The sequence below is a fragment of the Pongo abelii genome, chromosome 1 (assembly GCF_028885655.2).
Source record: "Pongo abelii isolate AG06213 chromosome 1, NHGRI_mPonAbe1-v2.0_pri, whole genome shotgun sequence".
NCBI lineage: Eukaryota > Metazoa > Chordata > Mammalia > Primates > Hominidae > Pongo > Pongo abelii.
In genome coordinates, this window is record NC_071985.2 from 195,539,200 (window position 1) to 195,566,170 (window position 26,971).

The following is a 26,971-nucleotide window of genomic DNA, read 5'->3' on the forward strand; positions in this document are numbered from 1 at the left end:
AAATTTTTAAACTGGGTGATGAGTAAATGGAGGTTCATTTTACTACGTTCCTTACTCTTGCGTATGTTTGAAACCTGTTTAAAAAGGAATAAAAGACCTACTTGGACCTTCTGATTTGCAGGAGATTATCAGATTACAAGCCCTCAGCCCCAAAATACTCTGAAAACCAAGGATTTTCTTTTTTTCCCCTTGGGTGATTATTTGGTGTCAAAATCTGACCTGATCTCACTTGACAGTAAAACCTGGCCCGAACTTGTGATAGGCTTTTTATGATCTTTAATTTATCCCACTTAGTAAATAAGGTATAAGGTTTACTGCAGAACTGTGTGCTCCAGATTCCACTAGGGATGTTACGTAATATATGATACCTCTTCTGAACTTAAACATTCGAAATTCTGAAACAAATCTGGTCCCAAAAGTTTTGGAGGAGGGACTATGTACCTGTACCATCCTGAATTAGTATACTTTGACTACAAAGGAAGCCTATGTAGTGTTTATTTAGCCTACCTACTCCTCAGTCAAGCTTTTTGAAATAGTGAATATCATCTTTATCTTTGAGGATGTTAGGTGGGAACTAGTGTTTAGCCAAAGAGGGTGAGTCTGTTACAGGGAAAGTTAGGCATTGGTGGTATGTAAAGATAGGAGCCACCCCTTAAATGTATCATTTAGGTAATCTTCCAATCGACCTGCTTAAAAAACTAACCAGGAATCAAAGCTGTTAAAGGGCTATTAAAAAACTAACCAGGAATCAGGGCTGTTAAAGGTACTAGGAAGCACAGAACTGTTAAGACTATCTCATATCCATGTCTCTTGAGGTTGCCCTGGGCTTTGACTGGAGAGCCCTTGTTGTTTGCTTAGCTCTACAGTTGTGCAAATTGCATCATTCTGATGGTTTTGTATTTGCCTTTCAGAGGTATATGGAGGTCAGTGGGAACCTGAGGGATTTGTATGATGATAAGGATGGGTAAGTGACAGTCACAGCTAATCCAGGAGTTAGTGCTTCTGAGGAGCCATGGTTAGAGGACTGACTTTGTGCTCTATCTTCTTTGAAATTTTCCTGAAATTGCAGATTACGAAAGGAGGAGCTCAATGCCATTTCAGGACCCAATGAGTTTGCTGAATTCTATAATAGACTCAAGCAAATAAAGGAATTCCACCGGAAGCACCCAAATGAGGTATGTCCTCAGAAAAGTATTTTCTCCAGACCTATCCTTAAAGCATACTAAAGGAAAGGTATAAAGGAAACTGGACATGTGCTATTCAAATGCACTTAAAGAAAGAACTTGCCATTTAGCTGCAAGGACCATAGTTAGCTGACATCCTACAATACAGTGTTTTCAGCATCTCCCTCAGCTTTTAAGCCAAGGCCGGCTGGGCACGGTGGCTCACGCCTGTAATCCCAGCACTTTGGGAGGCTGAGGTGGGCGGATCACCTGAGGTCAGAAGTTCGAGACCAGCCTGGCCAACACAGTGAAACCCCACCTCTATTAAAAATACAAAAATTAGCCAGGCATGGTGGCATGCACCTGTAATCCCAGCTACTCAGGAGGCTGAGGCAAGAGACTCACTTGAACCTGGGAGGTGGAGGTTGCAGTGAGCCGAGATTGCGCCATTGCACTCCATCCTGGGGGACAAGAGTGAGATTTTGTCTCAAAAAAAAAAGCCAAGGCGACATTTTGTGGGCAGCTCCCAGCCAGTGACTGAGCACAGTATGTGTACTAAGGCCCAGCAATTTGGTCCACTCTGAGACTCCTCTGATGAGTAATCTTTGCTCCACGGCTCCCCGTTGGGTTGGGCAAGATTTTGTCCAGTCTGCATTGTGGTCTAGGCTATCCTGACCTAATCCTGCTTTCTCCTCCTTTCACAGAAATTACTCCCCCCAATAAATTGTGCTCCTAACTCTGTCTTTTCTTTTTTTTTTTTTTTTTTTTTGAGATGGAGTCTTGCTCTGTTGCCCAGGCTAGAGTGCAGTGGCATGATCTCGGCTCACTGCAAGCTCCACCTCCTGAGTTCACACCATTCTCCTGCCTCAGCCTCCCGAGTAGCTGGGACTAGAGGTGCCTGCCACCACGCCTGGCTAATTTTGTGTATTTTCTAGTTGAGACAGTGTTTCATCATGTTAGCCAGGATAGTCTCGATCTCCTGACCTCGTGATCCGCCCACCTTGGCCTCCCAAAGTGCTGGGATTACAGGCGTGAGCCACCGCGCCCGGCCCTCATATGCCCTGGAGCTTACTTATAATAAGAGAAAAAGGGCCTGGGAAGGCGTCCATCAGAAAGGTCACATGACCACTCCAGATGGTGTTGCCTTACTGAAGTTAAGCAAAAGAGAGTTTCCGAAAGGCAGTGATGGTGTCAACTGTTATTGATTGATAACTGCCAGGATTGCTGTTTCATTAAAGTAGTAGGAATGGAAATCTGGTCACAAGGTAAAGATGGGTAATGGGGAAGTAGAAGTATGGAGTATGGAACATGCATTTGAAAGGCTGGTAGCAGCCGGGTGCAGTGGCTCATGCCTGTAATTCCAGCACTTTGGGAGGCCGAGGCGGGTCGATCATCTGAGGTCAGGAGTTGGAGACCAGCCTGGCCAAAATGATGAAACCTCTCTCTCCTAAAAACACAAAAATTAGCTGGGCATGGTGGTGCACGCCTGTGATCCCAGCTGCTCGTGAGGCTGAGGCAAGAGAATCACTTGAACCCAGGACATGGAGGTTGCAGTGAGCTGAGATCACACCACTGCACTCCAGCCTGGGCAACAGAGCAAGACTCCATCAAAAAAAAAAAAAGAAAAAGAAAACACTGGTAGGAAAAAGAAGGGGAGAAACAGGAGGGTATTGGGGAAGATAGAGAAACATACTTATTTGAAGGAGCACAGGGAAAAAGGAAGAGACTAAAAACAGCAAAAAATAGAGGCTGTTTATTGCAGTACATAGTATGGAGGTAAATGAAGGGACCCTCACACACATAGCCCCCTTGGAGGATAGAGAATGAGGTCTTCTGCTAACCAAGGGAGAATAAATGAATACCATTCTGATGTGTTAACCTTATTCCAGCCATGGTCAAAAGGTAATGAGGTATAAATGCTTAAATAAGTAATTAGAAGGATACCCAGGATATACTAAACGTCAGAAGCAAGTCTTTTATGTTAAAAAAAAAAAAAAAAAAAAAAAACCTTTGCAGGCATGAATGTACTTGTAGAAATACATATATTTTAATACATAGAGCACTGTTTTCCAAACTTTGTGCATATTTGAGCCACCTGGGGATCTTTAAGAAGTACTGATACCTGCCCGCCTTTGATTTAATTGGTATCAGGTGCATCAGGATTTAAATTAAAAAAAAAAAACTCCCCCAGGTTGGTTTTTTTGCAGCCAAGTTTGGGAACCACTGGCGTAATTTGCAGCCAAGTTTGGGAACCACTGGCATAATTTGCAGCCAAGTTTGGGAACCACTGGCATAGCAAAAGTTCTGTTAACAGTGGTTACCTTTTCTCAGGAGAATTAATAAAGGTGGACTTTTGAGTTTTTGTGAGCATGTGTTACTTTAGTGGGTTTTACTCAAACAATACAAAAAAGCGGGGAAAAACAAGGTAATTGGAGAACAGTAGTAGATTGCTAGTGAAAAATCAAGGCCAAATAAATCATCAGAAGTCCAACTTCCTGTGTATTTCATTTCTGTGATCTTGCAACTTTTACATTGAAAAATCCACCTGGGGTCAGGCCCAGTGGCTCATGCCTGTAATCCCAGCACTTTGGGAGGCCAAGGTGGGCAGATCACTTGAGCTTAGGAGTTTGAGACCAGCCTGGGCAACATGGCAAAACCCTGTCTCTACTAAAAATACAAGAATTAGCCAAGCGTGGTGGTGCGTGTCTGTAGTCCCAGCTACTCGGGTGGCCGAGGCAGGAGAATCACTTGAACCTGGGAGGTAGAGGTTGCAGAGAGCCAAGATTGTGCCAGTGTACTCCAGCCTGGGCAACAAAGCGAGAATCCGTCTCAAAAACAAAAAGAAAAATCCACCTGAGCTTTTACTTTTCCCCTCAGATCTGTGTGCCAATGTCAGTGGAATTTGAGGAACTCCTGAAGGCTCGAGAGAATCCGAGTGAAGAGGCACAAAGTAAGTAGGGGTGAAAATTTCATTCCGCACCAGCAAAAATACAGGTTAATGACAGCTCAGATTTGCAGCCATGGCCTCAGAGATATTTATAGCCAGGATTTCTTGCTGGTTTTGTCTTTGCTGGTTAGTGGGCTAGAGTGACATCCTAAGTTGGTCTTGGGCAAAATGTTCATTTTGTTCTCTCCTACCTCAAATTTACTGGCTTAGAAAGCCAAGGATTGTTCACTTTAGTTCACAATGCTAAAATGAGTCAGTCCTTGTTACCTTGTAAGAGAACACTCACTTTTGATCTCACTTAACTTATTTGAGGTTATATTGTGAGCAAAGGGAAGACATTTGGGTGAAGTGCTGCCTCAGGAAACTAGGAACACACAGTCAATTTGAAAAGGTAAGTCCAAGAGAGTGGTCTGTAGAAACTGAATCATTGATGTATCTGATTCCCTCAGACTTGGTGGAGTTCACAGATGAAGAGGGATATGGTCGTTATCTCGATCTCCATGACTGTTACCTCAAGTACATTAACCTGAAGGCATCTGAGGTAAGGCCTGGGAAAGGGCCGAGAGGTTCTGATTCTTGAAGTGAGTCAGGACAGTAGGCTGGGACTAGCAGACATGAAGCCATTGTAAAGTGTCTTCCTTGTGTTTTAAAAAGGTGATATGCTTTCTTGGAGTGAAATACTATTCAAAATGAAAGTTTTCTACAGTGAAAACAACAAGCATATTTATTTATTAATACATGTTATTTTTTATTTTGAGATGAGGTCTTACCATGTTACCCAGTCTGGAGTGCAGTGGTATGATCTTTGCTCACTGCAACCTTGACTTCTGGGCTCAAGTGATCTTCTGCCTTAGCCGTCTGAGTATTTGAGGCTGCACGTGCATACCACCACCACACTTGGCTAATTTTTGTCTTTTTTTGTAAAGATGGGGTCTTGCAGTGTTGCCCAGGCTGGTCACAAACTCCTGACCTCAAATGATCTTCCTGTCTTGGCCTCCCACAGTGTTGGGATACAGGCATGAGCGATTGTACCCAGTCCATTATCAATACAGCAAGCATGTTTTACCTTTGCCAAAATAAATCTTTTTTTTTTTTTTTTTGAGACAGGTTCTCAATTTGTCAGCCAGGCTGGAGTGCAGTGGCGCCATCTTGGCTCACTGTAGCCTAGACCTCCTGGACTCAAGTGATGGATCCCGCCTCAGCCCCACCAAGTACTTGGGACTACAGGCGTGTGCCACCATGCCCAGCTAATTTTTTGTATTTTGTGTAGAGATGGGGTTTTGCCATGTTGCCAAGGCTGGTCTTAAACTCCTGAGCTCAAGCAATCCGCCTGTCTTGGCCTCACAAAGTGTTGGGATTATAGACGGAAGCCACTGCATCCAGCCTTACATAAGATTTCTTTAAATTCTTTTTTTTTTTTTTTTTTTTAATAAATACCATGTTCCTGGCTGGACACAGTCACTCACACCTGTAATCCTAGCACTTTGGGAGGCCAAGGTGGGCGGATCACCTGGGGTCAGGAGTTCAAGACCAGCCTGACCAACATGGAGAAACCCCGTCTCTACTAAAAATACAAAATTAGCCGCGCATGGTGGCGCATGCCTGTAATCCTAGCTACTCAGGAGGCTGAGCCAGGAGAATCGCTTGAACCCGGGAGGCGGAGGTTGTGGTAAGCTGAGATTGCGCCATTGCACTCCAGCCTGGGCAACAAGAGCAAAATTCCAACTCAAAAAAAAAATTTTTTTTTTGTAGAAATAGGGTTTCACCGTATTGTCCAGGCTGGTCTTGGACTCCTGGACTCAATCAATCCTCCTGCCTCAGCTTCTCAAAGCCTTGGGATTACAGGCATGAGCCACTGTGCCCACCCAGATTTATGTTTTCTTGTAGGTGTTCCTGTTTTAGACACAAACAATACTAGGTACATGGAAGATACAACATGATCTGTCAGCAAAAAGCTATTTAATGTCTTTTCTTAAAGATGTTTAAAAATAGCTTATCACAGGCCGGGCGTGGTGGCTCACACCTGTAACCCCAGCACTTTGGGAGGCCAAGGTGGGTGGATCACCTGAGGTCGGGTGTTCAAGACCTGCCTGACCAACATGCAGAAACCCTGTCTCTACTAAAAATAGAAAAAATTAGCCGGGCGTGGTGGCGCATGCCTGTAATCCCAGCTACTCGGGAGGCTGAGGCAGGAGAATCGCTTGAACCCGGGAGGTGGAGGTTGTGGTGAGCTGAGATCATGCCATTGCACTCCAGCCTGGGCAACAAGAGCCAAATTCCATCTCAAAAAAAAAAAAAACAGCTTATCACAGGAGATGAGGTTTAATATGACAATCTCAAAAGGATCACAAGGAAATCCGTGATTAGATTCCTCATGGAATTGTGAATAAATGTCCCAGAGTTGCAGTGACCAAACTTCAAGTTCCATGCGGGCAAGTTAGGTACCTTGTCTGTTTGTTGTCTTCTGTACCCCGTACTTGGTACAGAGATGCTCAGTAAGTAGTTACTTGCGTGAACAAATGGCACCTTTGAGCACCTTGTTTTAGGGTGTCAGAGTCTTTAACCAAGACCCTAGCATGAGGTAATAATTGACAAATGTTTCTTTTAGTTTAATGTTCATTAACTTGATCTTTATTTTATAAAGTTAATTATGTCTGATATTTTCCTTCAGTCCAGTGAAATTAACACTCCAGTTGTAGTAGGATTGAATGATGGGGCAAGCAAAAAAAAACAAAAATTAGCCAGCCCTTGTTACTTCCTTAGAAAACACTCAATTTTGATCTCACTTATTGGAGATTATATTGTAACTTGTTACAGTATAAATACCTAACTGAATTTCTTGTCATTTCTTTCCTCTTTTCAGAAGCTGGATTATATCACATACCTGTCCATCTTTGACCAATTATTTGACATTCCTAAAGAAAGGAAGAATGCAGAATATAAGAGGTAGGCATTAATAGTTTCTAGGCCTCTCCTGGATTTGATTAGAAGATAATGTGAAGTTTTTGAGGGGGAAGTTCTGAATTTGTTGCTTGGAAGGCAAACATGAAGGCATACTTCCAGGTTTATTGGAGGATGGGGTTATGAATGATGTGGTTTTAAAACCTTTGCGATACTCTGGATGTGGACAAAGGTGTGTCTGTGGGCACGTCTTCCATCTTATGCCCATAGTGTTCTTAATTTTGTCTCATTGTAAAAGGAACTCTCCCACTCTGGGATTTTTGTGTTTTTGGAGTTTAATGGGAAAAAATTAGACTTTCTCAGATAGTGACTGAAGTGAGATGCTTAGGTGTGATGTATAAGTGAAAATTTTATGTTTTTGTTAATTACTCCCCTGATTAGTGATTTTATACCCTTCCCCTCTTTTTCTCATTTTCTTTTTACTGAAATCTTTTATGTGTGAGGTAATTAAGACCTTAGTATTTAGTATCATTTTATGAGAATAAAAGGAGGTGGGAAAGGTCAGAATCAAAATGACATGTCGGGAAAAAAGTCCATTGTAAGTTCATTTAAAAATGAGTATTGGCCAGGCGTGGTGGCTCACACCTGTAATCCCAGCACTTTGGGAGGCCGAGGCAGGCGGATCACCTGAGGTCAGGAGTTCGCGACCAGCCTGACCAACGTGGAGAAACACCGTCTCTACTAAAAATACAAAATTAGCGGGGCGTGGTGACGCATGCCTGTAATCCCAGCTACTCGGGAGGCTGAGGCAGGAGAATCGCTTTAACCCAGGAGGCGGAGGTTGTGGTGAGCCGAGATCCCGCCATTGCACTCCAGCCTGGGCAAGAAGAGCAAAAACTCTGCCTCAAAAAAAAAAAAAAGAGTATTAAAAAGATAGCATTACTAGAATTATAAGTACTATATATTCTACAGGGAATAACAAGATACCAAAAATAGAAACCCTTTTTGCTTTCTCTGCATTGTGTGTTCCTCTGTAGATACCTAGAGATGCTGCTTGAGTACCTTCAGGATTACACAGATAGAGTGAAGCCTCTCCAAGATCAGAATGAACTTTTTGGGAAGATTCAGGCTGAGTTTGAGAAGAAATGGGAGAATGGGACCTTTCCTGGATGGCCGGTGAGCTTCAGTGGGGTGTGAATGGTGGACATGCCAGGGAATTGAAGTAATTATTTTCCTTTATCTTGAGCTTCCACTTTAGGGCATTAGGTATCAATTCCTTAGTATCACTTGTGACAATGAGGTATTCCCTGCCAAGTATGCTATGTTTTTTTTTTGGAGACGGAGTTCTGCTTTTGTTGCCCAGGCTGGAGTACAATGGCGGGCTCTCGGCTCACCTCAACCTCCGCTTCCCGGGTTCAAGCAGTTCTCCTGCCTCAGCCTCCCGAGTAGCTGGGATTACAGGCACACGCCACCACACCCGGCTAATTTTGTGTTTTTAGTGGGGACAGGATTTCTCCATATTTGTCAGGCTGGTCTCAAACTCCCGACCTCAGGTGATCCGCCCACCTCGGCCTCCCAAAGTGCTGGGATTACAGGCGTGAGCCACTGCACCCGGCCATATGTGAGGTTTTTTTGAGTGTACTTTGGAGCAAGACTGTCAGGGTCCACTTGCCTTTGACTGTGCCCAGATTTTCACCAATCACATCATTACTGCTGTGTGGTTCCTGCCAACCAAGAGCTTATCAGATCATATGTTAGGAATCTACATTGTCACTTCTGGGAATAAACATGAGTTTCTCCTGAACTCTCCAGGGAGAGAATGTGGACCAACCTTACCTTCATCCTAAACCTGGTGGGGTTTTTTTGTTTTTTGTTTTGTTTTGTTTTTTGTTTTGTTTTGTTTTTTGTTTTGTTTTTTGGGAGACAAAGTCTCCATCTGTCTTCTAGGCTGAAGTACAGTGGCTTGATCATACCTCACTGCTGCAGCCTCAACCTCCTGGGCTCAAGAGATCTTCCCATTTTAGACTCCTGAGTAGCTGGGACCACAGGCACATGCCACCATGCCCAGCTAATTCAGGTATTTTTTTGTAGAGACAGGATTTCACCATGTTTCCCTGCCTGGTCTCTAACTCCTGAACTCAAGCAATTCACCTATCTTGGCCTCCCAAAATGCTGAGATTACAGGTGTGAGCCACCACACCTGGCCTAAACCTGGATCTTAATAAATACCATATTGTTCTTTACAGAAAGAGACAAGCAGTGCCCTGACCCATGCTGGAGCCCATCTTGACCTCTCTGCATTCTCCTCCTGGGAGGTATGTTTCCTTCAGCAGTAGTAATGTTCTCCCTGTCTATTTTTCTATCTTTAAAGACTGCTCTCCTGTCTTTAATACCATGGTTGTGTTGTGATAAGGCACTATTTCTTGGGATCAAGCATCTACAAAGAAAGTAGCAAGGTAAAAAGAAAAAAATTACTACTTGGGAAACTGAAATAATTACTCTAACTACATTAAGCTGTAGTAAAGTAAATGGAACACTATCAGTATGGTTAAGTCTGAAGATAGCTATAGATTCAGTCCTCTGGAGAGTTTAGACTTACTGCTAGATTGGCTGTGAAATGTGTGGTCCTGCCACAGCCTCAGGACCACCCACCCTCTGTCCTGCATTTGGGGTTTCCCAAAAATCTGTTAATGTAATACTGTAATTTTTCTCTTCTTTGTACAGGAGTTGGCCTCTCTGGGTTTGGACAGATTGAAATCTGCTCTTTTAGCTTTAGGCTTGAAATGTGGCGGGTAAGGAATGGTTTTTCTATCAAAACTATTTGATTTACTATGTGTTTGCACAGTCTTCAAAGTAGCTCTGATTCCATTTTTTTTCTGTTGCTCCACACTGCAAAAATAAGCAAGCCTGTGTGGTAAAGTAACCCTGAAATCCTTTGTCGTCCTGTCTCCTTAGGACCCTAGAAGAGCGAGCCCAGAGACTATTCAGTACCAAAGGAAAGTCCCTGGAGTCACTTGATACCTCTTTGTTTGCCAAAAATCCCAAGTCAAAGGGCACCAAGCGGTGAGTGGCTGGGGTAGCACTGCTGCTTGTGGCTTTTAAATGTTATTCCCATGCAGAATTTTTATCCACAGTGGAGACTTTAAAGCCTGCTTTATCTCCGTTATTGGTTGACAGAGATCCAGTCTGCTCTTTTTCTCTGCTAATAGCAGACAGTACTATCACTGTTAATATAAACCAAGGACCGTCTGTATTCATCTGATTGAGAGCACGTCAGGTTTCTAAATTTGAAACCGTGTTCCTGGCACCTTTAATAGGTTATGGAGGCTAAAAGGCTAAATAGATTCAAAACCTATTTTTCTAAGCTTATTTTTGGTAAAGTTGAATCTAATTCTTGAGCTACATACTTATACAAGGTATTTTCTTTTTGTTTGTTTTTTTTTTTTGAGACAGAGTCTCACTCTGTTGCCCAAGCTGGAGTACAGTGGTGCAATCTCAGCTCACTGGAACCTCTGCCTCCTGGGTTCAAAGGATTTTCCTGCCTCAGCCTCCTGAGTAGCTGGGACTACAGTCGTGCACCACCACACATGGCTGATTTTTTGTATTTTTAATAGAGATGGGGTTTCATCATGTTAGCCAGGCTGGTCTGCAACTCCTGAGCTTAAGTGATCCACCCGCCTTGGCCTCCCAAAGTGCTGGGATTATAGGCGTGAGCCACTGAGCCCGACCCAGGGTTTTTTGTTTGTTTGTTTGTTTCTTTTTTGAGATGGAATCTCGCTCTGTTGCCCAGGCTGGAGTGCAGTGGCACAATCTCGGCTCACTGCAACCTCCGCCTTCTGGGTTCAAGTGATTCTGCTGCCTCAGCCGCCGAGTAGCTGGGATTACAGATGTGCAACACCACACTGGCTAATTTTTGTGTGTTTTTTGTTTGTTTGTTTTTGAGATGGAGTCTTGCTCTGTCGCCCAGGCTGGAGTGCAGTGGCGCAATCTCGGCTCGCTGCAACCTCCACTTCCCTGCTTGAAGCGATTTTCCTGCCTCACTCTCCCGAGTAGCTGAGATTACCAGAGTGCGCCACCATGCCTGGCTAGTTTTTGTATTTTTAGTAGAGATGGGGTTTCACCATGTTGGCCAGGCTGGTCATGAACTCCTGACCTCAGGTGATCCACCTGCCTCAGCCTCCCAAAGTGGTGGGATTACAGGCATGAGCCACCATGCCCACCTAATTTTTGTATTTTTAGTAGAGAGAGGGTTTCACCATGTTGGTGAGGCTGGTCACAAACTCCTAACCTCAAGTGATCACCAGCCTCGGCCTCCCAAAATGTTGGGATTACAGGCATGAGCCACCGAGCCTGGCCCAGTATTTTCTTAATGTACGTTTTTTTCTAATTCTCACAACAACCCAGAGAATTAGTTGTTATCCAGAGTTTTTGCAGATAAGGACTCAGAAAAGTTGTGGAATGTGTCCACTCTCTCATAGTTCTAAGTAGCAGAGTCAGGATTTGGGCCTAGGTCTACCTGCTGCAGAGCTTGCTCTTATATACCACATTTCCTTTGTAGATTATAATGATGGAAATGTAAGCAGTCTTGGTATGTCCTTCATCTTCTAGGTGAGGTCATAGAGGAAGCCTCCATGCATTCTGAGAAATACCCTCAGTATTTGTCAGAGAGTCCTGAGATGAACAGAGCATTTGCTTTCATAGCATCATATTTTTCATGTACTTATAATTTTTAATGCAATTGTGCAATGAATGTTCCCAGATACAGGGAACAAAACAATGGATGAGAGAATCCTTGAGTGATACAGCTTGTTTCTTTTTCTCAGAGACACTGAAAGGAACAAAGACATTGCTTTTCTAGAAGCCCAGATCTATGAATACGTAGAGATTCTCGGGGTAAGTGACTGACTGCTGAAAGTGGAAAATGGTATAAAGCACAGGAGTTAAAGGGAGAGGAACTTACGGAAGATATTTTTTTCATTAGGTTCAAAAGAGGAGTGGATAGCTGATAAACTAGTATGGCACAAAATAGAGGTCAGGATACAAGGCTCTTCAGTAAGTTCCTATTCTGTTGTTAGATGATACTCCCAAAGTTGCCCAATTCCCATAAAGCCAGGCATGGAGAATAGAGTCCCCTCGCAATATAATGTCCAGAATAGTGCAGATTCTGTGCCTGAGCTTCAGAAAATACTCAGGGGTAGCCCACAAAGCAGACACTCAAAGGGCAAGTAACAGAAAGGCTACTCAAAGCAGCCTTTCAGTTATGACTTATGAAAAGGCATTTTCATAAGTCATCTCATGTAAGTCAACTTACATGTTCATAAGATTGTGAGAAACTTAGTAGGGCTAGAATATTAGTAGTAAAAGCTGGCAGTGAACGTTCTCCTTGAATATTTCAGGAGGAGCTGAAGTCTGGGTTGGGGTAGAGAAAGGCCTAGCCTGACCAGTATGCTTGTCTCAGAGAAAGTAGGGAGAGGAGTAGGAGGAAAAGAAATCTCTTTCCAGGAAGAAAAAGTGGAAGAAAGGGCAGCATTCATCCAGAAAAGATGATCAGTGTCTCTGGAGTCCTTCAGAAGACCAGCCTTTCTGATCATGTCTGCTGTGTACAGTTTTGTTTTTTTTTTTTTTTTTTTTTTTTGAGACGGAGTCTTGCTCTGTCGCCCAGGCTGAAGTACATTGGTGTAATCCGGGCTCACTGCAACCTCCGCCTCCAGGGTTCAAGCGAGTCTCCTGCCTCAGCCTCCTGACTAGCTGGGACTACAGGCATGCGCCACCACGCCCGACTAGCTTTTTGTATTTTTAGTAGAGACAGGGTTTCACCATATTGGTCAGGCTGGTCTCGAACTCCTGACCTCGTGATCTGCTTGCCTCGGCCTCCCAAAGTGCTGGGATTACAGGCATGAGCCACCGTGCCCAGCCCAATTTCTAACTGTCTCAGAGCCTTTCCCTTTACACATACTTGCATGGTCCATTGAGTGGATGGCTCTGGGTCAGATAGCTTGTTTACATATTTTGTTAATTGCCGTGGACATTTTCATTCTGCCTTTGAGGACCATTCATATAATAGCTGTAGAACTAGTCACCTGTGATTCTGTTATGACTGCTTTCAGTAAAAGGCTAGCTAGACGTTGGACATTGGAGAGATATATTCTCCGCTGTGAACTTGGGCTGTGCTAGTGTGGACAGCAGGCTGAATTGCCAGTCTTGTGAGTAGCTGGGAGGCCACTCATGCCCTTGACATGAGATTTGTCCACTTTCTCCCTCCTTTTTATTTTTTTTTTTGAAACAGTATCTCACTCTGTCACTCACCCAGGTTGGAGTGCAGTGGCGGGATCTCAGCTCGCTGCAACGTCTGCCTCCTGGGTTCAAGTGATTCTTGTGCCTCAGCCTCCCTGGTAGCTGGGACTACCGGTGTGTGCCACCACACCTGGCTAATTTTTGTATTTTTGGTAGAGACAGGGTTTTGTCTTGTTGGCCAGGCTGGTCTTGAATTCCTGGCCTCAAATGATCCGCCTGCCTTGGCCTCCCAAAGTGCTGGAGCCACCGGGCCCCCTCTCCATCCTTTAAGAGCATTTTGCTTTCCCTGCCAGGAAATGGCACTATTCTCTTCGGAATTCCAACCAGTTCTAGCCAAATACTTTCTGGAAGTTGCTCTCACTATGAACTGATAAGATTTTTGCCATTATTATACCATTTGTTGATGTCTGTTGGTTTTTGGACATTATGCAAAATTTTTTGATACAATAGTGAATAAGACACAGCCTCTTGCCCTTAAGAAACTCATTTTGTGGTTAGGGGAGACAAATAATTACAATATAATGTGATACATACCTGAATAAAGTGAGGTTGAGTCTTCTAAGTAGAAGGAGGGAAGGGAGAAGAAAAAAGTTTCTGGTAGAGGAAACAGCAAACACAGAGATACAACAGTATTAGATAAAATTATATGTTCAGGAAATGAGAAATGCAGTGTGTCTGGAATATGGCTTATGAGGGAGGGAATGGTCGGAGAAAACTCTGTCAGAGAGTTATGTTGGAAATTTGGACTTTGCCTTATAAGCAGTAGGAAGCCAATAAAAGTTCTCTAAGTAGGATAGCATGCCACTACAGATTTGGGTTTTTAAACAGATAAACCTGGTAGCAAAATGGAAATTGGGTTGGAATGAGGAGAGACTCCAGGCAAGTTAGAAAGTGGTCATCTTGGGCCGGGCACAGTGGCTCATGCCTGTAATCCCAGCCGGGATTACCCGGGAGGCTGAGGTGGGCACATCACAAGGTCAGGAGATCGAGACCATCCTGGCTAACACTGTGAAACCCTGTCTCTATTAAAAATATAAAAAATTAGCCAGGCGTATTGGCGGGCACCTGTAGTCCCAGCTACTCGGGAGGCTGAGGCAGGAGAATGGCATGAACCCAGGAGGCAGAGGTTGCAGTGAGCTGAGATTGTGCCACTGCACTCCAGCATGGGCGACAGAGCAAGACTCCATCTCAAAGAAAAAAAAAGTGGTCATCTTCGTGAGGAAAGGAGAAGAAAGTCCTGGTTAAGGAAATATATTTTTTTAATTTTTTATTATACTTTAAGTTCTAGGGTACATGTGCACAACATGTAGGTTTGTTACATATGTGTACATGTGCCATGTTGGTGTGCTGCACCCGTTAACTCATCATTTACATTAGGTATATCTCCTAATGCTATCCCTCCCCCCTCCCCCCATCCCACGACAGTCCCTGGAGTGTGATGTTCCCCACCCTGTGTCCAAGTGTTCTCATTGTTCAATTCCCACCTATGAATGAGAATATGTGGTGTTTGGTTTTCTGTCCTTGCGATAGTTTGCTCAGAATGATGGTTTCTAGCTTCATCCGTGTCCCTACAAAGGACACGAACTCATCCTTTTTTATGGCTGCATAGTATTCCATGGTGTATATGTGCCACATTTTCTTAATCCAGTCTACCATTGATGGACATTTGGGTTGGTTCCAAGTCTTTATTATTGTGAATAGTGCCGCAATAAACATACGTGTGCATGTGTCTTTATAGCAGCATTATTTATAATCCTTTGGATATATGCCTAGTAATGGGATGGCAGGGTCAAATGGTATTTCTAGTTCTAGATCCTTGAGGAATCGCCACACTGTCTTCCACAATGGTTGAACTAGTTTACAGTCCCACCAACAGTGTAAAAGTGTTCCTGTTTCTCCACATCTCTCCAGCACCTGTTGTTTCCTGACTTTTTAATGATCGCCATTCTAACTGGTGTGAGATGGTATTTCATTGTGGTTTTGATTTGCATTTCTCTGATGGCCAGTGATGATGAGCATTTTTTCATGTGTCTTTTGGCTGCATAAATGTCTTCTTTTGAGAAGTTTTTGTTCATATCCTTTGCCCATTTTTTGATGGGATTGGTTGATTTTTTTCTTGTAAATTTGTTTAAGTTCTTTGTAGATTCTGGATATTAGCCCTTTGTCAGATGGGTAAATTGTAAAAATTTTCTCCCATTCTGTAGGTTGCCTGTTCACTGTGATGGTGGTTTCTTTGGCTGTGCAGAAGCTCTTTAGTTTAATTACATCTGATATGTCAATTTTGGCTTTTTTTTTTGCCATTGCTTTTGGTGTTTTAGTCATGAAGTCCTTGCCCATGCCTATGTCCTGAATGGTATTGCCTAGGTTTTCTTCTAGGGTTTTTATGGTTTTAGGTTTAACATTTAAGTCTTTTTTTTTTTTTTTTTTTGGAGGCAGAGTCTCACTCTGTCGCCCAGGCTGGAGTGTAGTGGCATGATCCCAGCTCACTGCAACCTCCACCTCCTGGTTCCAAGCGATTCTCCTGCCTCAGCCTCCCGAGTAGCTGGGACTACAGGCATGCGCCACCATGCCCAGTTAATTTTGTATATTTAGTGAGACAGGGTTTCACCATGTTAGCCAGGCTGATCTCGAACTCCCGACCTCAGGTGATCCACCCACCTCGGCCGCCCAAAGTGCTGGGATTACAGGCATGAGCCACCGCCCCCGGCCCACATTTAAGTCTTTAATCCATCTTGAATTAATTTTCATATAGGGTGTAAGGAAGGAATCCAGTTTCAGCTTTCTACATGTGACTAGCCAGTTTTCCCAGCACCATTTATTAAATAGGGAATCCTTTCCCCATTTCTTGTTTTTGTCAGGTTTGTCAAAGATCAGATGGTTGTAGATGTGCCGTATTATTTCCGAGGGCTCCGTTCTGTTCCATTGGTCTATATCTCTGTTTTGACACCAGTACCATGCTGTTTTGGTTACTGTAGCCTTGTAGTATAGTTTGAAGTCAAGTAGCGTGATGCCTCCAGCTTTGTTCTTTTGGCTTAGGATTGTCTTGGCAAGGCAGGCTCTTTTTTGGTTCCATATGAACTTTAAAGTAGTTTTTTCCAATTCTGTGAAGAAATTGGTAAGCTTGTGAGGTCATTGGTAGCTTGATGGGGATGGCATTGAATCTATAAATTACCTTGGGTAGTATGGCCATTTTCACAATATTGATTCTTCCTATCCATGAGCATGGAATGTTCTTCCATTTGTTTGTGTCCTCTTTCATTTCGTTGAGCAGTGGTTTGTAGTTCTCCTTGAAGAGGTCCTTCACATCCCTTGTAAGTTGGATTCCTAGGTATTTTATTCTCTTTGAAGCAATTGTGAATGGGAGTTCACTCATGATTTGGCTCTCTGTTCGTCTGTTATTGGTGTATAAGAATGCTTGTGATTTTTGTACATTGATTTTGTATCCTGAGACTTTGCTGAAGTTGCTTATCAGCTTAAGGAGATTTTGGGCTGAGACGATGGAGTTTTCTAAATATACAATCATGTCATCTGCAAACAGGGACAATTTGACTTCCTTTTTTCCTAATTGAATACCCTTTATTTCTTTCTCCTGCCTGATTGCCCTGGCCAGAACTTCCAACACTATGTTGAATTGGAGTGGTGAGAGAGGGCATCCGTGTCTTGTGCCAGTTTTCAAAAGGAATGCTTCCAGTTTTTGCCCATTCAGTATGATATTGGCTGTGGGTTTGTCATAAATGGCTCTTATTATTTTGAGAAACATCCTATTAATACCTAGTTTATTGAGAGTTTTTAGCATGAAGGGCTGTTGAATTTTGTCTAAGGCCTTTTCTGCATCTATTGAGATAATCATGTGGTTTTTGTCTTTGCTTCTGTTTATATGATGGATTACGTTTATTGATTTGCATATGTTGAACCAGCCTTGCATCACAGGGATGAAGCCAACTTGATCATGGTGGATAAGTTTTTGATGTGCTGCTGGATTCGGTTTGCCAGTATTTTATTGAGGATTTTTGGATCAATGTTCATCAGGGATATTGTCTAAAATTCTCTTTTTTTTGTTGTGGTCTCTGTCAGGCTTTGGTATCAGGATGATGTTGGCCTCATAAAATGAGTTAGGGAGGATTCCGTCTTTTTCTATTGATTAGAATAGTTTCAGAAGGAATGGTACCAGCTCTTTTTGTACCTCTGGTAGAATTCGGCTGTGAATCCGTCTGGTCCTGGACTTTTTTTTGGTTGGTAGGCTGTTATTGCCTCAGTTTCAGAACCTGTTATTGGTCTATTCAGGGATTCACCTTCTTCCTGGTTTAGTCTTGGGAGGGTGTATGTGTCCAGGAATTTATCCACTTCTAGATTTTCTAGTTTATTTGCGTAGAGGTGTTTATAGTATTCTCTGATGGTAGTTTGTATTTCTGTGGGATCAGTGGTGATATCCCCTTTTTCATTTTTTATTGCATCTATTTGATTCTTCTGTCTTCTTTATTAGTCTTGCTAGCGGTCTATCAATTTTGTTGATCTTTTCAAAAAACCAGCTCCTGGATTCATTGATTTTTTTGAAGGATTTTTTGTGTGTCTGTCTCCTTCAGTTCTACTCTGATCTTAATTATTTCTTGCCTTCTGCTAGCTTTTGAATGTGTTTGCTCTTGCTTCTCTAGTTCTTTTAATTGTGATGTTAGGGTGTCAGTTTTAGATCTTTCCTGCTTTCTTTTGTGGGCATTTAGTGCTATAAATTCCCTCTACACACTGCTTTAAATGCGTCCCGGAGATTCTGGTATGTTGTGTCTTTGTTCTCATTGGTTTCAAAGAACATCTTTATTTCTGCCTTCATTTCGTTATTTACCCAGTAGTCATTCAGGAGCAGGTTGTTCAGTTTCCATGTAGTTGAGCAGTTTTGAGTGAGTTTCTTAATCCTGAGTTCTAGTTTGACTGCACTGTCATCTGAGAGACAGTTTGTTATAATTTCTGTTCTTTTACATTTGCTGAGGAGTGCTTTACTTCCAACTATGTGGTCAGTTTTGGAATAAGTGTGATGTGGTGCTGAGAAGAATGTATATTCTGTTGATTTGGGATGGAAAGTTCTGTAGATATCTATTAGGTCTGCTTGGTGCAGAGCTGAGTTCAATTCCTGGGTATCCTTGTTAACTTTGTCTCGTTGATCTGTCTAATGTTGACAGTGGGGTGTTAAAGTTTCCCATTATTATTTTGTGGGAGTCTAAGTCTCTTTGTAGGTCTTTAAGGACTTGCTTTATGAATCTGGGTGCTCCTGTATTGGGTGCATTTTTTTTTTTTTTTTTTTTTTTTGAGGAGTCTCGCTCTGTCGCCCAGGCTGGAGTGCAGTGGCGGGATCAGAGCTCACTGCATCCTCAAACTCCTGGGCTCAAGCAGTCCTCCTAACTCAGCCTCCTAAATAGCTGGGACCACAGGTGCACACCTCCTTGCCTAGCCAATTTGTAAATGTTTTGTAGAGATGAGATTCCACTGTGTTGCCCAGGCTGATGTCAAACTCCTGGCCTCAAGTGATTCTCCCACCCCAGCCCCCAAAAGTGATAGGATTACAGGCGTGAGCCACCACACCCAGCCAGGAAATATTTTAGAGTCAGAATAGATGAGACTGTTTTCTGTTGTTCTGTAATAGCCTCAGATGAGTAATTAGGCAAGTGATGTAAAACCTTTGACTCTTTTCTTTGGGATCAGGTAGAGCCTGCTGATAAGGAGTTCTGATATGAAGGCAAGATTTTCCTTTATTCTGTAAGAAAGAACCTTATCCTTGGAAGTAAGGGGTCAGCAAAAGTTACAGGAAAACAGGAAATTTCCCTTCTTATTCTGCACTACTTTTTTCTGACTTTTCATTTATGGACCTGCTTTAGGAACAGCGACATCTCACTCATGAAAATGTACAGCGCAAGCAAGCCAGAACAGGAGAAGAGCGAGAAGAAGAGGAAGAAGAGCAGATCAGTGAGAGTGAGAGTGAAGATGAAGAGAATGAGATCATTTACAACCCCAAAAACCTGCCACTTGGCTGGGATGGCAAAGTAAGTCTCAGCACTACCACTTTCTCCCCATTCCCCATTTTGGAAACAGATACAGAGTTTAGTAAGCTAACACTACTACTTGGTTTTGTTTTGTTTTTTTCTTTTTTAGCCTATTCCCTACTGGCTGTATAAGCTTCATGGCCTAAATATCAACTACAACTGTGAGATTTGTGGAAACTACACCTACCGAGGGCCCAAAGCCTTCCAGCGACACTTTGCTGTAAGGAATTCAGAGCCATTTTTCATGGGAATTGAAGTAAAAACATGAGACTTTTAGAGAAGAGAGTAGGAGCAGCCTATGTGGACCACTGGTGTCCAGAGCCAAAGGGAATCAGAGAAGGATGGTTTTAAAATCAAGCCCATGGCATTTGACTTTTGGCACCAATGTTAGTCTTAAATACCTGAGATAGTTTCTGGAGGAATTCTACCGCACCACTCTTTGAACCTTATTTGGTTTTCTCTTGCCTGCTCTTACACTTCTCTGTTTTTGTCTTTCTGCTAGCATTTTAGACCAATTTCTGACTTCTTGGTTATTTCTCTACCCCATTGCTAATACTCAAGATAAAAAATAGGGCTGATTGATCTCTTTCGGATCTTAAATGGATCTTTGCCTCTTGAGAAAATAAAAAATGAAGGGGCTGATATTTATCAAGCCATTCTTTTTTTTTTTTTTTTTTTTTTTTTTTTTTTTTTGAGACAGAGTCTTGCTCTGTCACCCAGGCTGGAGTGCAGTGGCACGATCTCGGCTCACTGCAAGCTCCGCCTCCCGGGTTCACGCCATTCTCCTGCCTCAGCCTCCCGAGTAGCTGGGACTACAGGCGCCCGCCACCGCGCCCGGCTAATTTTTTGTATTTTTTAGTAGAGACGGGGTTTCACCGTGTTAGCCAGGATGGTCTCGATCTCCTGACTCGTGATCCGCCTGCCTCGGCCTCCCAAAGTGCTGGGATTACAGGCGTGAGCCACCGCGCCCGGCCTATCAAGCCATTCTTGAGACAGGATATTGTCCAGATGGTACTGTGTAAGTGGGCTCACCTCTAAGTGGGCTCTACTTAGAGTTCTTAGATTTTGGAAGGAAATTTTACAGAATGGAAAAGATTTGTGCTAGACCAAGGATGACAAATTTATGTGAACTCCTCTCCCCCTCTCTGAGTCATACATATTACTAATTGATAATTGGTCTTTTTTGCTGAGCCCATGAGTGAGTTCTGTATCCTTCTCAGCACCTCCTACAATGACTGGAGTTGGCATCCAGGATAAAGCCCATGCCATTTACCATCCCTTAGCTAAAACTGCCATCATGTCAGTGTATAATCTCCCTGCTCTCTCCTCACCACATCATTGTGCCTAATAAAAAGTCTTCTCCTTTACCTACAAACATGATGCTGACCTGCCATTAGTAACCCCTATTCATGCAGGTGTTTGGAGTTGCTGGGGCTTTGGTAAGTTCTCCTGCAATATGGGAGATGTAGTTAGAGTTGTGAAGTTTTTCTGCGATCTTGACCCAGAGGTTTTATGTATAAGACTACTGGGTCTAGAATCTAGGTTTACAAGCCAACCCAGTGAGGCAAACCATGCAGTGCTGCTTTGAAATACCACCCTTTTGTCAGTCACAGGCAGCTGTTTACAAACATGAAACACAAAAGGAATGCTATCTTTAGGTGGAGTCTTGCAAAGGGCCATGTTAGGATTTATAGAGTAGAATGGAGTTAGTGCTCTGTGTTCAGCTATTCCCATTTCACATGATCCTTTTGCTTCTCTCTTCTCCCAGGAATGGCGTCATGCTCATGGCATGAGGTGTTTGGGCATCCCAAACACTGCTCACTTTGCTAATGTGACACAGATTGAAGATGCTGTCTCCTGTAAGTTTTATTTACTGTCTCCTAGGCCAGTACAAATGGCCTCTACTCCTTCAATTCAGCATCCTAATACCCTGTGTATCCAGGATTAAAGGCAGTAGGTTGTGGAGATGTAAAATCTAGGACAGTTGTATAATTATTGCATTTCTGTTTTTTGTTTTGTGTTTTTTTGTTTTGTTTTGTTTTGAGATGGATGGACTCTCGCTCTGTCGCCAGGCTGGAGTGCAATGGCGCAATCTTGGCTCACTGCAACCTCCACCTCCCGGGCACAAGCAGTTCTCCTGCCTCAGCCTACCGAGTAGCTGGGACTACAGGCACGTGCCACCATGCCTGGCTAATTTTTTTTTTTTTTTTTTTTTTTGAGACGGAGTCTCACTCTGTCGCCCAGGTTGGAGTGCAGTGGCACGATCTTGGCTCACTGCAAGCTCCACCTCCTGGGTTCATGCCATTCTCCTGCCTCAGCCTCCTGGTAGCTGAGACTACAGGCACCCGCCACCACACTTGGCTAATTTTTTGTATTTTTAGTAGAGACAGGGTTTCACAGTGTTAGCCAGGATGGTCTTGATCTCCTGACCTCATGATCCGCCCGCCTTGGCCTCCCAAAGTGCTGGGATTACAGGCGTGAGCCGCCACGCCTGGCGAATTTTTTGTATTTTTAGTAGAGACGGGGTTTTACTATGTGAGCCAGGATGGCCTTGAACTCCGGACCTCAGGTGATCCGCCCACCTCAGCCTCTCAAAGTGCTGGGATTATAGGCGTGAGCCATCATGCCCAGCCTTTGGTTCTGAGACGAGTCTCACTCTGTCGCCAGGCTGGAGTGCAGTGGCACGATCTTGGCTCTTGCAACCTCCGTCTCCTGGGCTCAAGCGATTCTCCTGCCTCAGCCTCCCTAGTACCTGGGATTACAGGCATGTGCCACCACGCTCAGCTAATTTTTCTATTTTTAGTAGAGATGGGCTTTCACCATGTTGGCCAGGCTGATTGAGGTGACGAACTCCTGACCTCAAGTGATCCACCCACGTTGGCCTCCCAAAGTGCTGGGATAACAGGCGTGAGCCACCGTGCCTAATTATTGCTTTTTTTTTTTTTTTTTTTTGAGATGGAGTTTCGCTCATATTGCCCAGGCTGGAGTGCAATGGTGCAATCTCAGCTCACCGCAACCTGTGCCTCTTGGGTTCAAGCGATTCTCCTGCCTCAGCCTCCCAAGTAGCTGGGATTACAAGTACGTGCCACCATGCCCGGCTAATTTTGTACTTTTAGTAGAGACGGGGTTTCTCCATGTTGGTCAGGCTGGTCTTGAACTCCCGACCTCAGGTGATCCGCCCACCTCGGCCTCCCAAAGTACTGGGATTACAGGCATGAACCACCGCGCCCAGCTAATTATTGCATTTTTAAGGGGAATGAATTAGTCGGCAGTGCTGATTGTTTCTCCTTTGAGAAGAGCTCTGTGCTGAGTATAAACCAGGACTTTTAGTCTGGGTCTGTGAACTCCCTTGTATGCAAGATTTTGATTGAATGGTTGTATGTATAGTTTTCTGAATTGATTTTAATGTGTTAAATAATGACTGATATAAAGGAAAATATAGAAGTACCCTCAGTAAGCTTGTGTTAGAGGCCATAGAAACACATTAGCAAAATACCTCTTGAAAGTGAAGTGGAGTGCATGTCAGGGAATGTGCTGCTGAAGCACATAAACGACCGCTGCCAGGCTTCCTGTTTTCCCAGCAGTAGTAGCTTTCTCTGCCATTAACATTTTCATGGCAGCCTTTTTCTTTTCTTCTTTTTTTTTAATTTAATTAATTTTTTTTTTTTTTTTTTTTCCTGAGACGGAGTCTTGCTCTTTCACCCAGGTTGGAGTGCAGTGGCGCGATCTCGGCTCACTGCAGGCTCCACCCCCCAGGGTTCACGCCATTCTCCTGCCTCAGCCTCCCACGTAGCTGGGACTACAGGCGCCCGCCACCTCACCCGGCTAATTTTTTGTATTTTTAGTAGAGACGGGGTTTCACTGTGTTAGCCAGGATGGTCTCGATCTCCTGACCTTGTGATCCACCCGCCTTGGCCTCCCAAAGTGCTGGGATTACAGGCGTGAGCCACTGCGCCCGGCCAAATTTTTTTTTTTTTTTTTTTTTTTGAGACAGAGTCTTGCTCTGTCACCCAGGCTAGAGTGCAGTAGCGTGATCTCAGCTCACTGCAACCTCCACCTCCTGGTTCCAAGCGATTCTCCTGCCTCAGCCCCCCGAGTAGCTGGAATTACAGGCGCCCGCCACCTCGCCCGGCTAATTTTTTGTATTTTTAGTAGAGACGGGGTTTCACTGTGTTAGCCAGGATGGTCTCGATCTCCTGACCTTGTGATCCACCCGCCTTGGCCTCCCAAAGTGCTGGGATTACAGGCGTGAGCCACTGCGCCCGGCCAAATTTTTTTTTTTTTTTTTTTTTTTGAGACAGAGTCTTGCTCTGTCACCCAGGCTAGAGTGCAGTAGCGTGATCTCAGCTCACTGCAACCTCCACCTCCTGGTTCCAAGCGATTCTCCTGCCTCAGCCCCCCGAGTAGCTGGAATTACAGGCGCTCGCCACCACGCCTGGCTAATTTTTTTGTATTTTTAGTAGAGACGGGGTTTTAGCATGTTGGCCAGGCTGGTCTCAAACTCCTGACCTCGGGTGACCTGCCTGCCATGGCTTCCCAAAGTACTGGGATTACAGGCGTTAGCCACCGCACCCATCCTGGCTTTTTATTTTCTTTTCAGTGGATCTATGTCACATTTCACTGTTGGCTGATTAGACAGAAGTAAGGTATTTTACCCCCCCATCCCCCCCACTGTGTTAAATTACAGGCACTTTACTCTCAGTTATGCTTAGCAGGCTGTTCAGCTGTTTGGTCAGCTTGAACCTTGGGCTTCCAACTCTGTTGCCCAGGCTGGAGTGCAGTTGTGCAATCACAGCTCACTGCAATCTCTGCCTCCCAGGCTCAAGTGATCCTCCCACTTCAGATTCCCAAGCTGATGGGACTGCAGGCTTGTGCCACCACGCCCGGCTAATTTTTGTATTTTTTGTAAGAGATGGTGTTTCACCATGTTGCCCAGGCTGGTCTTAAAAGTCCTGTACTCAAGCGATCTGCCTGTCTCAGCCTTCAAAAGTGCTGGGATTGCAGGCGTGATCCCCGCCCAACATGCAACATGCTACAACCTCTCTGTCATTTGAAACTGTTTATATTGACAGAGATTACCTCTTCAGTGGGACTGCACTAAGATTCTTTAACTTATATAATTTCTTGACTTCTTATGACAAAGTAAGAAACCAAGTGCTTTATAAAACTATTCTGAGTTTCTTTTCTTTTTCTTTTTTTTTTTTTTTTTTTGGTGCAGATGGGGTTTCCTTGTTGCCCAGGCTGGTCTCAAACTCCTGGGCTGAAGTGATCCTCCCACCTTGGCCCTACAAAATGCTGGGATTATAATTATAGGCGTGAGCCACTGCACCCAACTTTATTTATTTATTTATTTATTTATTTATTTATTTATTTTTTGAGACAGAGTCTTGCTCTGTTGCCCAGGCTGGAATGCAGTGGCTGATCTTGGCTCACTGCAACCTTCGCCTCCTGGGTTCAAGCAATTCTTGTGCCTTAACCTCCCAAGTAGCTGGGACCACAGGCATGCACCACCACGCCCAGCAATTTTTGTATTTTTAGTAGAGACGGGGTTTCACCATGTTGGCCAGGCTGGCCTGGAACTTCTGACCTCAAGTGATGCCCCCACATTGGCCTCCCGAAGTGCTGGGGTTATAGGCGTGAGCCACCATGCTCATGTTAAAGGATGACTGATATAAAGGCAAAAATAGAAGTGCCCTCAGTAAGCTTGTGTGTGAGGCTGTAGAAACACAGCAGCAAAATACCTCTTGAAGAAAGTGAAGTGGAGTGCATGTCAGGGAATGTGCTGCTGAAGCACATAGAGGACCACCGCCAGGCTTCCTGTTTTCCCCGCAGTGGTAGCTTTCTCTGCCATGAACATTTTCATGGCAGCCTTTTTCTTTTCTTCTTCTTTTTTAATTTCATTTCATTTCATTTTTTTTTTTAATTTTTAAGACAGAGTCTTGCTCTGTCAACCAGGCTGGAGTGCAGTGGCGTGATCTCAGCTCACTGCAACCTCCATCTCCTGGTTCCAAGCGATTCTCCTGCCTTAGCCTTCCGAGTAGCTGGAATTACAGGCGCTCGCCACCACGCCTGGCTAATTTTTTTGTATTTTTAGTAGAGACAGGGTTTTAGCATGTTGGCCAGGCTGGTCTCAAATTCCTGATCTCAGGTGACTTGCCTGCCTTGGCTTCCCAAAGTGCTGGGATTACAACACGTGTGTCTTAAAACAGTCTTTCCTCTTTCCACAACGCCATACTACCTTCTTTGAAATCACACTTATCACGTGATTTTTTAAGGGTTGGTCATTAAGAGTCTTTCTAGAAAGAAATTGTGTTCTCTTAGCCATACAGAGTTTTGTTTTTGTTTTTGTTTTTTATTTGAGACGGAGTCTCGCACTGTCACCAGGCTGGAGTGCAGTGGCGCAATCTCTGCTCACTGCAACCTCCACCTCCCGGGTTAAAGCGATTCTCCTGTCTCAGCGTCCCAAGTAGCTGGGACTACAGGCGTGCGCCACCACACCCAGCTAGTTTTTGTATTTTTAGTAGAGATGGGGTTTCACCATGCTGGCCAAGATGGTCTTGATCTCTGACCTCATGATCTGCCCGCCTCGGCCTCCCAAAGTGCTGGGAATACAGGCATGAGCCACCACGCCTGGCCCTAATTTTTTTTTTTTTTTAGAATATCATTGGCAGGGCCAGGCACAGTGGCTCACGCCTGTAATCCCAGCACTTTGGGAGGCTGAGGCGGGCGGATCACAAGATCAGGAGATCGAGACCATCCTAGCTCACACGGTGAAACCCTGTCTCTATTAAAAATACAAAAAATTAGCCGCGTGTGGTGGCGGGCGCCTGTAGTCCCAGCTACTCAGGAGGCTGAGGCAGGAGAATGGCGTGAACCCAGGAGGCGGAGCTTGCAGTGAGCGGAGATCGCGCCACTGCACTCCAGCCTGGGTGACACAGTGAGACTCTGTCTCAAAAAAAAAAAAAGAATTATCATTGGCAGGTTCATGATTCTTCAATTGTATTACTTTCAGAATTTATCTACTTATTCAGCTGTCTAGGTTAGTCAGTTTCTCCCTATGAATGTTGTTATTGCCACTGTTTTGATTAATTGTATTATTTCTACCCATCATGGCTTCCCTTGAACTTTTTAGGTTCACCACATAGCATTTGTAGTTTTATTTCTACCTCAATTTCTACTGCACCTGAACCCAGCCCCTCTCTTCTCTCTCTTTTTCTGAGACAGGGTCTTGCTCTTTGCCCAGGCTGGAGTGCAGTGGTACAATCTTGGATCACTGCAGCCTCTGCCTCCTGGGCTCAAGTGATTCTCATATCACCATTCCTGGCCTGGATTAACTTCTTTAGATCATTCTTTTGAAATTTTTATTTTCTCTCTTGGAGATTTTAGCCTGGAGCAAGAGATTCTGTACTGTCATTTAAGTTACAGTGGTTTTTTTTTGTTTTTGTTTTTGTTTTTTGAGACGGAGTCTCGCTGTGTTGCTCAGGCTAGAGTGCGGTGGTGTGATCTCCACTCATTGCAACCTCCACCTCCTGGGTTCAAGCGATTCTCCTGTCTCAGCCTCCCGAGCGGCTGGGACTACAGGTGCACGCCAGCATGCCCGGCTAATTTTTTGTGTGTTTTCGTAGAGGTGGGGTTTC

The 26,971-nt window shown here is 44.1% G+C and overlaps 1 protein-coding gene across 1 annotated transcript in view; it reads left to right on the forward strand.

Moving 5' to 3' along the window:
• The window catches only part of SF3A3 (splicing factor 3a subunit 3), a 33,208-nt gene that overhangs the window by 1,303 nt on the left and 4,934 nt on the right, over positions 1-26,971 (forward strand). Inside the window, exons 3-15 of the mRNA XM_024248265.3 lie at positions 912-964; positions 1,070-1,175; positions 4,041-4,113; positions 4,560-4,651; positions 6,974-7,056; positions 8,049-8,187; positions 9,258-9,326; positions 9,736-9,803; positions 9,967-10,074; positions 11,835-11,904; positions 19,170-19,334; positions 19,444-19,554; positions 21,103-21,193. Of these exons, the coding sequence (XP_024104033.1) occupies positions 912-964; positions 1,070-1,175; positions 4,041-4,113; positions 4,560-4,651; positions 6,974-7,056; positions 8,049-8,187; positions 9,258-9,326; positions 9,736-9,803; positions 9,967-10,074; positions 11,835-11,904; positions 19,170-19,334; positions 19,444-19,554; positions 21,103-21,193 (1,228 nt within the window). The remainder of the gene's footprint in view (positions 1-911; positions 965-1,069; positions 1,176-4,040; positions 4,114-4,559; positions 4,652-6,973; positions 7,057-8,048; positions 8,188-9,257; positions 9,327-9,735; positions 9,804-9,966; positions 10,075-11,834; positions 11,905-19,169; positions 19,335-19,443; positions 19,555-21,102; positions 21,194-26,971) is intronic.